This window comes from Diabrotica undecimpunctata, chromosome 7 (genome assembly GCF_040954645.1).
Source record: "Diabrotica undecimpunctata isolate CICGRU chromosome 7, icDiaUnde3, whole genome shotgun sequence".
Lineage (NCBI taxonomy): Eukaryota > Metazoa > Arthropoda > Insecta > Coleoptera > Chrysomelidae > Diabrotica > Diabrotica undecimpunctata.
Window position 1 is genome coordinate 131,622,807 of NC_092809.1, and position 12,277 is coordinate 131,635,083.

The 12,277-nt window shown below is 34.5% G+C and overlaps 1 protein-coding gene across 7 annotated transcripts in view; it reads left to right on the forward strand.

Moving 5' to 3' along the window:
• Nucleotides 1-12,277, forward strand: part of LOC140445839 (NAD kinase-like) — a 156,645-nt gene that overhangs the window by 139,274 nt on the left and 5,094 nt on the right. For all 7 annotated transcript variants that reach the window (XM_072538217.1, XM_072538216.1, XM_072538222.1 and 4 more), the window contains 2 exons: nt 5,008-5,210; nt 7,162-7,244. In XM_072538217.1, the coding sequence (XP_072394318.1) occupies nt 5,008-5,210; nt 7,162-7,244 (286 nt within the window). The remainder of the gene's footprint in view (nt 1-5,007; nt 5,211-7,161; nt 7,245-12,277) is intronic.

A 12,277-nucleotide genomic window follows, 5' to 3' on the forward strand; every position in this document is an offset into this window, starting at 1 on the left:
GCCTTTTTTTTTGTTTCTAGGGTGAGGTCATGGCTCTTGAACACAGAGCTCATAGTCAAGAATGCACTTTTTGCCTTTCCGATGCGACATTTAATCTATTGAGTATTGTCCCACAGCTCATTGATTATAGTTCCCAAGTAGCTGTACTGTGAGACACGTTCAATTCTCATACAGACTGCAGTTATGTTTTCCTTGCTGATGATCATTAGCTTGGTTTTGCTGGTGTTTATATCCAGTGTATGTTTTTCGGATGTTTTGTTCATTGTATATTCTCCATCTATTCGGAGCACTGCTGATTGAGTCCAATACAGGTTAGCTATTATTTTTAGGTCTCTTCCGTCAATCCCTATCTTCTTCAGCACTTCCATCATTTAATCATGCCTGACTGTATCGAAAGCCTTCTTCTAGTCAATCAGGCATGCAAAAACACCATAGCTGACATCTCTTCATTTATGAAACAATACCTGCACGGTAAATAAAGCTTCCCTCGTACCAACGGCGTTTACAAATCCAAATTGATTGGGAGCAATTTGTTCCTCTCATTTCCGGTAAATTATTTTGTGAATGACTTTTAAAAACAGCTTCAGCAGATGGCTCCTTAGGCTTATGGTCCTATAGCCTTCACAAATTTTTGCTCCTGGTTTTTTTGGTCAATGGTTCAAACTCCAATTTGAGCCACTCTACTGGTATTCTTCCTGCCTTGTATATTTCATTAAATATTTCAGTTATTATTTTTATTTGTTCTGCATCTAATAGCTGCAGTAGTTCTGCAGGAATTTCATCAAGTCCCGGTGCCTTTCTATCGTTCATCTGTCTGAGGGCTGCCGTTATTCATCTGTTCCTTCACCTTTCGATGGACATTGAAGTACCATATCGAGTCTGATACTCATCTATTTCTTGTCATTATTCTGTTTTATGTTTCTCTTTGGCTTTTCTTATCTTTCTTCTGACGATGGTATGTATTCTCTTATACTCTTGGAGATTTTCTTTTTTTTTCTCTCTGATCCATAAGTTTAAGTATTTCATCGGTTATCCACGATTTCCGTTTCTCTGTATCTTTCTGAAAAGGGCGCTCGTACAGTAATTTTCTAATCAGACAAGTCATAGAGAACTCTAAAAATTTGTCTTAAAATCCGTATTGTCTTTCATCAAATCCGAGAAAGCTTTTAACCGAACTGACAAAAAAAAAAGATTTTTATTTCACGATCTATGTGGTTTCCTCCGATAATATTTACAAAAAAACTTGATGCTATTGACAAACAACTTGCGAATGATATATTTTATTTATTTATTATGCACATATTAAAAATCCTGAAATTCTTATCTTTATATTATTTTTACCACATCCGCTCTAGTTAGTTTAGCTGTTTTTGGAGAAATAAAGATAACGCAATGGTAATCGTGGTTGAGGAAGCACGAAATAATAAACTGTTGTCTAATATATTTTTAGGTAGAATTTATCAAATCGTTAACCTTAATTCTGACAAATATAACACGTTTTGTTTTTATTAAAAAATATATGGATAAAAGTTATTGATGCTAATGGCAACGATATTTAAAAAAAGCTGAAGAAAATATAGATACTACTCTATTTATGAGAAATATATTCCTAACAACATTTTAGTGCTACATTGGTCGATAATTCCGCTATGGTACAGAATAGGTATCCAAAAAGTTATTTAGAAAAAATGTAGGCAACGATATTCTCCAGGTTTGGAAAATATGTCGAACTCTACAGGCTGATTATTAACTATGCGATAAAGCAACCATACAATTTTTGAATAGGACACCGCGTATATTTTCTCATTTTTAAATTCCTCCCATAATCCCTGTACTTATAATATGGCATTTGACACTACTGTACAGGGTATTTAACGAGTTAACCATTTTTATTTGAAATCGCTCCTAAATAAAGCTGTCTGATAAAAACAAAATAATGCTAAAACAAAGGAGGGAAATGAAGTAGCAACATACAGAGAATACACAGAACTTTGTAAGACAATAAGGAAAAGTATTAAGGAAGACAATACAAGAAAATACAATGAAAGACTGGTAGAAAATGCAATCGAAAACATAAAAAAACTATTAAAAAAACAAGAAAAGCATTAATCATTGGGAAGAAGCAAATCGTTGCTCTAACAAACGAAAACACCAGAATTACTAACAAACGAAAACACCAGAATTACAGACAGAAATGAAATAATACAACTCGTGTCTACATTCTACAGCGAACTATACAAAGCTCCTGAAACACTTTAAGATGCAATCAGTAATCAAGACGATGTACCAAAAGTCCTTCCGGAACAATTAGAAGGGACAATTACAAAAATGAAAGGCTGTAAAGCAGCTGGAATAGATGGCATAACAGTGGAAGTGCTTAAATACGCTGGCAAAAAAACCTGGAAAATCTTAGCAAGCATATTTACAAAATGCCTAAAATCAAGATGCATACTAGACCACTGGAATACTGCACACCCAATTCTTATTCATAAGAAAGGCATCAGATAGGATATCAAAAACTACAGACCTATATTCTACCACCAATCACATACAAGATATTCACAAAGATCATCAATAACAGATTAACAAATGCATTAGACGCTGCACAGCCAAGAGAGCAAGCTGGCTTCAGAAGTGGATTCGGTACCACGGATCATATCCATATCCTTCAAGACCTAATGAGTAGAGCTAAAGAATATGAAATACCGCTAGCATTAACCTTCACAGATTTCGAAAAGGCTTTCGATTCTATATATCACAAGGCAGTAATAGAAGCTTTGACCAACCAAGTCATTGAGTAACCGTACAAAAGCTAAGGTAAAAATTTATGAAAATACTCCAGAGTTTCCGATTACCAGAGGCGTCCGACAAGGAGACGAAATATCACCAAAGCTCTTCACTGCAGCTCTAAAAAATATATGCAGCAAAATAAACTAGCAGAATAAAGATCTATCCATTGATGGAGAATACCTCAGCCATCTAAGATTTACAGACGACATCGTTCTGATATAATCCTGCAGAACTATAAGAACTTATAAGCCACCTAAATGAAGCTAGCAATGAAGTTGGCCTAAAACAAAAACCAGGTACAACGAGCTAGTGGATGTCCAAGATGTAATAATAAACAACACTGTACTTGAGACAGTAGACGAGTATGTATACCTGGGACAATTAATATATAAATCTTGCTTCTTGATCCCAGAAATCAACAGAAGAACAAAACTGGCGTGAGCATCTTTTGGTAGGAATTTAGTTATATTCAAATCTAAGATGTCACTCCACCTGAAGAAAAAAAAGCTTTTAATAAGTGTATACTACCGATCATAATATACCGCTGCGAAACTTATCACTAAAGAAAGAGATAGTAGCGAAACTCACAGTCACTCAAAGGTCCATGGAGCAATGCATGCTGAGTTTAACAAAGAGAGATTGAAAAATAATAGAATGAACAGAAAACCAAGGTCACTGATGTAATCCACAGAATTAAATCTTTAAAATGGCAGTGGGTAGGACATTTAACGAGAAGAACTGGCAATAGATGGTCCACTAGAATTATACTGTGGTATCCAAGTGGCGTCAAGATACCAAGAAGACATACAAATTTAAGATGGGACTATGACATAAGGAAACAAGCCCGTAAACATGGCACAGAAAAGCGAAAATTAGGCAGAAATAAGGAACGACTATGTAAGGGAGGCTATATCATAACCGGTTGAGAATGATACGCTGAGGATTATAATAGAAAAAATTAGTTGTTTACAATTGTTTTTATGATAACTTGGACAAGCGGTTTCGGTCTCTACAATTTCAGTCCATCTTCAGGTCCCCGATAAAAGGTTCATTCATCATCATTATTCTCTTTGCCTTTATCCCTATACCGGGTCGGCTCCCCTAATTACATATCTCCGTAATTTTTGATTATACTAATATCAATCCCATTTACCAGCATGTCCGGCCTAAGCGTCGTCCCCAACTATTCGTTGGTATTCCTTTCCTACTCCTCCCAGGAACGTGAAAATCAGCAATTCTTCGTATTGGGTGATTATCGTCTAGACGGTCAACATGACAGAAAATTCTTAACCTATGCTCTCTCATTTTGGCATCAATTGCTGCCACCCCAAGGTTTCCCCTAATATACTCATTTTTAATTTTATCCTTTTTTGTGACTCCCCGCATTCATCTAAGTATTCTCATTTCCGCCACATGCATTCGTTTTACCTCTTTCTTTTTAACTGCGAAATATTCAGTTCACTACATCATAGCTGGTGTTATAGCAGTTTTATAGATTTTCCTTTCAGTTCAATTGGAATCTTTCTCCATATATATTTTCCCATTGCTCTGTATCTAATGCCGATGCTGAAAATGAAACTGAACAAATTATTGCTGGAAGGCATTAATAGACAATCGTTTATGTAGCATAATTTATTTAGTCAGTAAAGAGTACATACAGATAACACGTTTTCTCATAGGCGTTTATATTAACATAGACTGGCCTTGCCAGCAACGAGCAGTGACGAGTGTGACGACAACATCCATTGCGGTTGTTCGATCTGCCTCTCTTTAGCTCATTGAAATTCCCCTCTCGCTTTCTCCCAACCAAAAAGAGACATTTCTATACTTACTTGATGTAAGATAGAGACACAACTAACAACGAAAACAAAGATAGTGTCGTCACTTAACTCTACAAACTGCTCTGTATATGTTAATATATACGTCTATGGTTTTTCTTATATCATAACATAACCTTACCTTGATCATTGTTGCCAACTAAAATAATAAATTTACCAAATAATAAAGGTAGATAACCCACAATACACCCTAACATTTGCAGAAGTGGACATTCAGCACCATAGAATATTTTACAGAAACTAACTTCATACTTAAAGATAAGGAAATGTCTGTAACTTCAAGGGAATTATGTTAAATAAAGTCTATGATATTATGTTCTATACATATAATCACAGACTAACTGTTTTTAAGCACCTAATATATTTTAAACTATTTTAGATTTATTTTTGGATGGCAAACACATAACTTCGGTACAAGGCGATGGTCTAATAGTCAGCACACCAACCGGTAGTACCGCATACGCAGTAGCAGCAGGTGCTTCTATGATCCATCCCAGTGTACCTGCTATTATGGTAACTCCGATTTGTCCTCATTCCCTTAGTTTTAGGCCAATCGTAGTTCCTGCTGGAGTAGAGCTTAAAGTGAGTATAATAAGGATTACAAAAGTTTTCCTAAAACGGTTGATGATGTGTCAATAGTAAAATAATTCATGTAAAGAGAATTTGGATTTAGTTTTTATGTTTTACAATTCATATATTATTGTACTTATCTTTAACGATTTCCGCTTTGGACATCGAAACGTCAAAACAAATGTAAAATGTAATACTCATTAAAATCATTTGTGGTTGATTTTCATAAATTATACTAACTGCAAGTTATCTCAATTAACTAAAATATTGAAACTCAGGCAAAACTGCAATAGAAGTTGTCTTGCTGCAAGTTGTTATGTACGTTGCCTACATTTGGCGCAACTTCGCAATAAAAGATGGAATTCAGTCGAGTTTTTTTGCTAATTTTTTTATTTTTTGTCTAATATTCATGAAGGAGCTAAAACTGTGTTCGATACTAATATAAAGCTGAAATCACACCTAAGCGATTACGGCGCGATGGCGTTCACGACGACGACTGCGATTCGACTCGTCTTTAACAAACAAATTAATGAGAACAGAATTGTCGTGACCTGCTGGCGATCAAAGGAATTTGTACAGCGTTCTGACGGCAATCGCGGCGATATAATTAGTTTAGCGTTCAGAACGCAGCAGTTTACGTTTATCGCTGGTCGCGTCAATGCAAATAAAAATGGATATTGAAAAACTTATTGAAATTGTAAAAAATATGATATATTGTTAGACCTGTTCCACCCAGATTATAGGAACTATTAAAAATAAAATCGTTCTGTAGCATCAACTGGTTTCTTCTTCTTCTAGGGCACTACAGACCTAATTGAGCCTTGGCCTCTTTTATTTTTTGCCTCTACCATTGCTTGTCTGTGGCTGATCTTCTCCATACACGGACTCCTAAAAGGGGTTGTGCGTCGCTGTTTACTGTGTTTTCCCAGCGCTTTCTTGGCTTTCCAACCGGTCTCTTTCCCTGCATTCTAGCATTAAGTGATCTTTTTGGTAGACTATCCTCTCTCATTCTTATCACATATCCGGTCCATTGCAATCTTTGTATTCTAATGAAGTCTGACAGTGGTGCTTCCTTATAAAGTTGATAAAACTCGTTGTTGTATCGACTTCTGAAGATTCCGTTTTCCCTTACAGGTCCTAGTATTCTCCTCAGTACTTTCCTTTCGAATGTGTCGAGTTTGCCTTTGGATGTTTCTTTCAGGACCCATGCTTCACTGCTATTGGTTCAATTAATGTTTTATAGATTCTCATCTTTGTATTTCGTTGGACATTTTTAGACCGAAATATATGGGAGAGGGCAAAATAAGCTCTGTAAGCTCTGTTTGCCTGCGTTATTCTCTTATCAACTGGTTTACTAAAATTTATTTGCTGTTTGATGATTCTTTGTCCGATTTAAAACTTTATCAAAACTTTTAAAATTCATTCTAAAATATTTATAGAAACGGTTCTCATCTCTGCAAAGTTCTGGATACAATTAATGAAATTCTCCTTAATGCTTGCGCCTCAGCTTAATGTCATGTACCCAAACATCTCTTGTTTTTCTGCAAAATAAACTGCATAAATATCTGCATTTGTAAATGAAAAAAAAAAAATAAAACGCATACACATACCTTTTATTAAATTTTTGCAATGCTTCCTTTTCTTGTATATCGGAAATTTTATAAACTATATTTCCAACTGTGTTATTTATACTATTGAAATCGCAGGTCGCTATCGGTCCGATGTGTTCGCTTTCTGTAGAACCGAGATCGCATCGCCAACGTGGACGCGAACGCGATCGTGATCGCTTAGATGTGTTGCAAGACATTTGAGACGTCAAAAATAGTTTCCAATTTTATGCTCTATAATGTTCTTATTAGATATAGAATAATAATCAAGTCTATTTTATAAATATGTTAATCATTTTTTACTGATATAGGTCTAATAAATAGCTCACTATACTTTTTAAAATTATTTTTTGTAGATATCAGTGTCTCCAGACAGTCGAAACACTTCATGGGTGTCGTTTGATGGAAGAAATCGGCAAGAGCTCGTACACGGAGATAGGTAAATTATCTTTTTTTTTGTCTTACTAATTCGGCTGAGCGTCTTCTATGAGATTTCTATATCAAGACAGTACATAATTCCCCCAACTAAGAAGAAACAGAACAAGAAATTCAGTGAAGAATATGAAGGACAAGAAAACAGACCGACATATCCAAACAGTACACCGTAAATCAAAGATTCTTCTTCTTCTGCCAGTGCCTATTCTCTATGGATGTTGGCTACCACAATGGCCCATCGTATTTTATTAGCAGCTGTACGAAATAGGTCTGTGGTGGTCATACCTGTCCACTGTCTCAAATTCTTAAGCCAGGATATTCGGCGGCGTCCTGGTCCTCTATTTCCTTCTATTTTCCCTTCTAATATCAATAGTAGTATTCTGTATTTATTTTCATTTCTCACTATATGTCCGAAGTATGCTAACTTTCTTTCTTTAATGGATTTCAAAACTTCAGGTTCTTTTTGTAAACGTTGCATTACTGCGTCGTTAGTTATATGATGTACATATGATATTTTGAGCATGCGGCGATAGCACCACATCTCGAAAGACTGAAACCGTCTGCAAGACGTATCAGTGAGTGTCCATGCCTCTGCTCCATACATAAGAACAGAAAACACATAACAATTAAGGATTTTGAGTCGGAGATGTAAGTTCAAGGTTAAATTGCAGAGAACTTTCTTCATCTGTTGGAAGGCACTCCTTGCTTTTTCGATCCTACATTTAATCTCGTATGAGTGATCCCAGCTGTCTGTGATGTTGCATCATAGGTATGTTATTTTTTTCTTCTTCTTCTTCTTCCTACTTTATAAATAGGCTTAATGCCTGTTTTACTTCGGTTTTTAGCCTCAATTGACGTTGTCTGACCCTCGGTTGTCTTTTGCTCGGTCGTCCCAATGATCTTCTACCATTTGGCGATTAGTCTATTGCTATTCGTACTATTCTATTTTCTGTCATTCTTTCGATGTGTTGATTCCATTCCACTTTTCTTCTTTTGGTCCACGCATTTATTTCCTCTATACCACATTTCGCTCGTATTTCCTCACTTCTTACTCTGTCTCTTAGAGTTTGGTTTGTTATTTTTCGTAAGACTTTCATTTTTTTTTGTTTCCAGTAGTCTTTGTGTTTTCGCCGTATCTGCTCTTGTTTCCACTGTATACGTCATTATCGGTCTAATTGTTGATTTATATATCCTGGTTTTCGTTTCCGTTGTGAGGTATTTGTTTCTCCAGATTGTGTTGTTGAGACATCCTGCTGCTCTGTTTGCCATGTTCACTTGTTTTTGTACTTCTTCTTCCACTTTTCCTTAGCTTGACAGTTTTATTCCCAAGTATTCAGTTTCCATCACTTGTTCTATTATTTTGTTATTTACGACTAGTTTATATCGACTCGGTTCCGCTGATATCACTATCGTTTTAGTTTTCTCTGTTGAGATCTCCATGTTGTATATGAGCGCCGTATCTTCGAATTCTTTAATTAATCTTTGTAGCTCATCTTCATTTTCGGCTGTTATTATGGCGTCGTCGGCGTAGCATATTATCCTTATTTCCTTTTCTCCCATTCTATATCCTCTTCTTTTTTTAACTTTCTTACAATTTCATCCATTATCAGAATAAATATTAATGGGCTCAGCGAATCTCCTTGTCTAATGCCAGTTTCATATTTGATAGGTTGCGATAGTTTTCCTTTACATCTTATCATAGTTATTTTTTCTGTTCTATCCAATACCTCATTGTCTGCCATAAACTTTGCATCTGTATCTTGGTTTTTGCTTATGATCATAATTTTCGTCTTCTTATTATTAAGTTTCCATATTTTCTACCCATGTTAACTACTTGATCTATCAATCTTTGTAATCTTTCAGCACCATCCGGCACAAGGACAGTGTCGTCTGCACATCTTAGATTATTTATTATTTCACCATTAACAATCACGCTATCAGTCGTTTCTCCCAAAGCTTCTCGAAATAGATGTTCAGAGTACGCATTAAACAGCAAAGGCGAGAGTATGCAACCTTGTCGTACTCCTCTTTGTATTGGGACTTCATCGGATAATTGATTGTCTCAAATCAAAGATTAAGGTCTATAAAAGCATCATTAGACTAATAGTGTGTTATGGATATGAGACATGGGTGATAAGAGAAAACACAAAAGGAAAATTGGAGGTTTTCGAAATAAAAATTCCAGGGAAGATCTTTGAACCATCACCGAAAATGGGATATGAAAATATCAAATCCAACTGTTCGATGGTTTACACAGGTAGCGAGATTGGCTGATGACAGATAAACAAGAAACCTAGATGATAAAATACAGGGTAGAAGACTAAAAGAAAGGCCAGGTAAAAGATGAGAGAACTAAGTGGCCGCGCACGCCTACTATCGGCTGAACGTTAGAACATAAAGGATGGAAACAAGACTCCCTATATTGAGGCAGTCTTGGGCTCAATTTGGGCTATAGCGTCAGAAGAGTGAATAAATAGTTATTTATGTACCAAGTCGGTAAAGTAACTCGTTTGTTACTCGCCTCGCTCGCTTCGCCCGTTCTACTCGTAATATCGGACTCCTTCGATAAATATTATTCCCATTAAAATAGTAATTACTTTAAAATGCCACAAGAAAATAGATTCAAAACAATACAAAACATATGTAGTCATAAATACAACAGTTTTATTTATGTTGTGTTATATTAAATACTAATGAACAACTTGGCATGTTATTAAAATTAATTCCTGAAGTGGAAGGTGCTTGAATTGAAAATGTTTTATCAACGTTAACGTTTATATCGGTATTAATATTACCATTAACAGTTTCCCCTAAAATTTGTTTCATCAATTTTAGTTTTATTATAAACAGATTCTTCGACATAATTTCTTTTGTCATGTCACTCCTCCACCCTCATGTCTTTTTAAATTTTCCCAATATTTATACTAAGGATGGAACTGTGAATACTACTATGAATAAATATTTGCGTCCAAAGTAGCTGATAACAAAGGCCGACTCTTGTTTCGGGAATATCAGTAGTGTACGAAAAAAATTCTTTTGGTACATATATATGTACCTATGTATTTTCGTTGTTATGTACATTTGAATAAAAGATATAATGACGTGTAATATTGTAAAATTAAAAAATCATTATTATAACATAAAACATATATATTTTAAAGGTACGTCGTTGCGCATCGCACGCCAATGGTGTGAATGGATGTAAAATATTAAAAATTTAATCAATTTATTGATTTACCAAAAAGAATATATTAAATTATTGACTTAACACATAATATTACCTGTTTAAAATATCGGGGATAACTATATTCACATTAATCACCAGTCAAAATCACGTTCTACATTGTAATTAATAATGTGACGTCAGTTTCGTCGTTGATCAGCTATGTGTAAAATATCAGCAAGTTCCATCCTTAGGATATTACATCGTTGTTTTAGACACGTCTCATATGACAGTGTTAACAGCTGACTTTTGTATGATCTCCGCTTTCGATTTGTAATTGGTAGTTGTCAATACTGAGTAATTACTAAATCAGAAAATTGAAATTAAGTTTTGATTTATTTTATATGAATATAATTACAAAATACTACGGAATTTCACTTTTTAACATGAATTTAATTAATAATAACGAATTTTTGTACAATATTTTTAATAATTAGGATACGATAAAATTTAAGTTTATTCAAAATAATAATCGATTACTGCTATCGAACACAGACATTCAATTTCAGTTAACTTGATTAATATTTGCGCAGATTCTTCTTTAACTGTTAATAAACTGTTACTTTACTGCTACACATGAGTAAAATAATCTTCTTTTTCTTCTTCTTTGTCCTTATAAGCACTTCTGCTTGTTCATTGGCAGATTAATACCTCTATTGAAGGTTGTCACTCCATCTTTTGCGCGGTCTTCCGATACTTCTTCTGCCGATTGGTGACTTATCTATAACTATTAACGGTTTTGATGATCTCATCCATGATGAAATTTAACAGCATGGGGCTCAATGAATCTTCTTATCTTATTCCGCTGCCTATTTCTATAGGTTCTGTAAGTTGTCCATCTATTCTGATTTCCATTTTGTTGTTTTGGTAGATGTTTTCGATAGTATTTATAATATTTAGGGGAACTTCTCTATTATACAGAAGATGGATTATATATTTGAGTCTTACTCTGTCAAACGCTTTCTTTAGGTCAATCAGGCACAGAAATGCTGGTCTATTGTACTCTAGTGATTTCTCAGTAATTGGCTTTATAACGAATATTGCAACTGTACACGATCTTCCACTACGAAAATCCTGTTGCTCATCTGCTAAACTTATCCTCTTATTAGCACTTTTCTGGCTGTTTTTTATCCCCTTTTTTGAATAGTAGAATTAGTTCGCTCGTTCTCCAGTCTTTCGGTATTTTATTGTGTTTTATAATTTTATTAATTAATGTTGTTAATTGTTCCGTCATTGCCGCTCCACAATATTTTGTGGAGTAAAATAATGAATGACTTTAATGACGGTTGGCGATAAATGTAATCTATATTAACAGTTGTTTTACATTAAAGATAATTGAACAAGAAGTACGCTAATGGATTTGTACTTTAGAAAGTAAAACTACTGTTTACAGAAGTGCGATACGTATTTTGCCACAAAATTTTGTGTACAGTTATATTAAAAAAAAAGGGTACAAGTATTAGAAAGAGAAGTTAACGTCATCCTATTTGTGTAAAACCGGCTGGGATTTTTGGAGGTTATCAAATGTCACAGGTTATTAAAAATATAAATCATTGTCGTTGAGCATTAATTAGACGAAACCATTTATTCAACAATTATATAAAGAATAATTTTAATGACTGTTACAAATAGAATTTAGTATTTGGTGATAGAACCGTCTGCTTCTATAACTTTATTTAGTCTATTTGGCATACTTTGAATTATATTAGATATCATATTTGGATCAAGATCTTCCCAGCACTCTAAGATTGTATCCCACAATTGATCTGAATTTTGTGGCATAAAATTTCTTTTATATATTTTTTTAACAATTA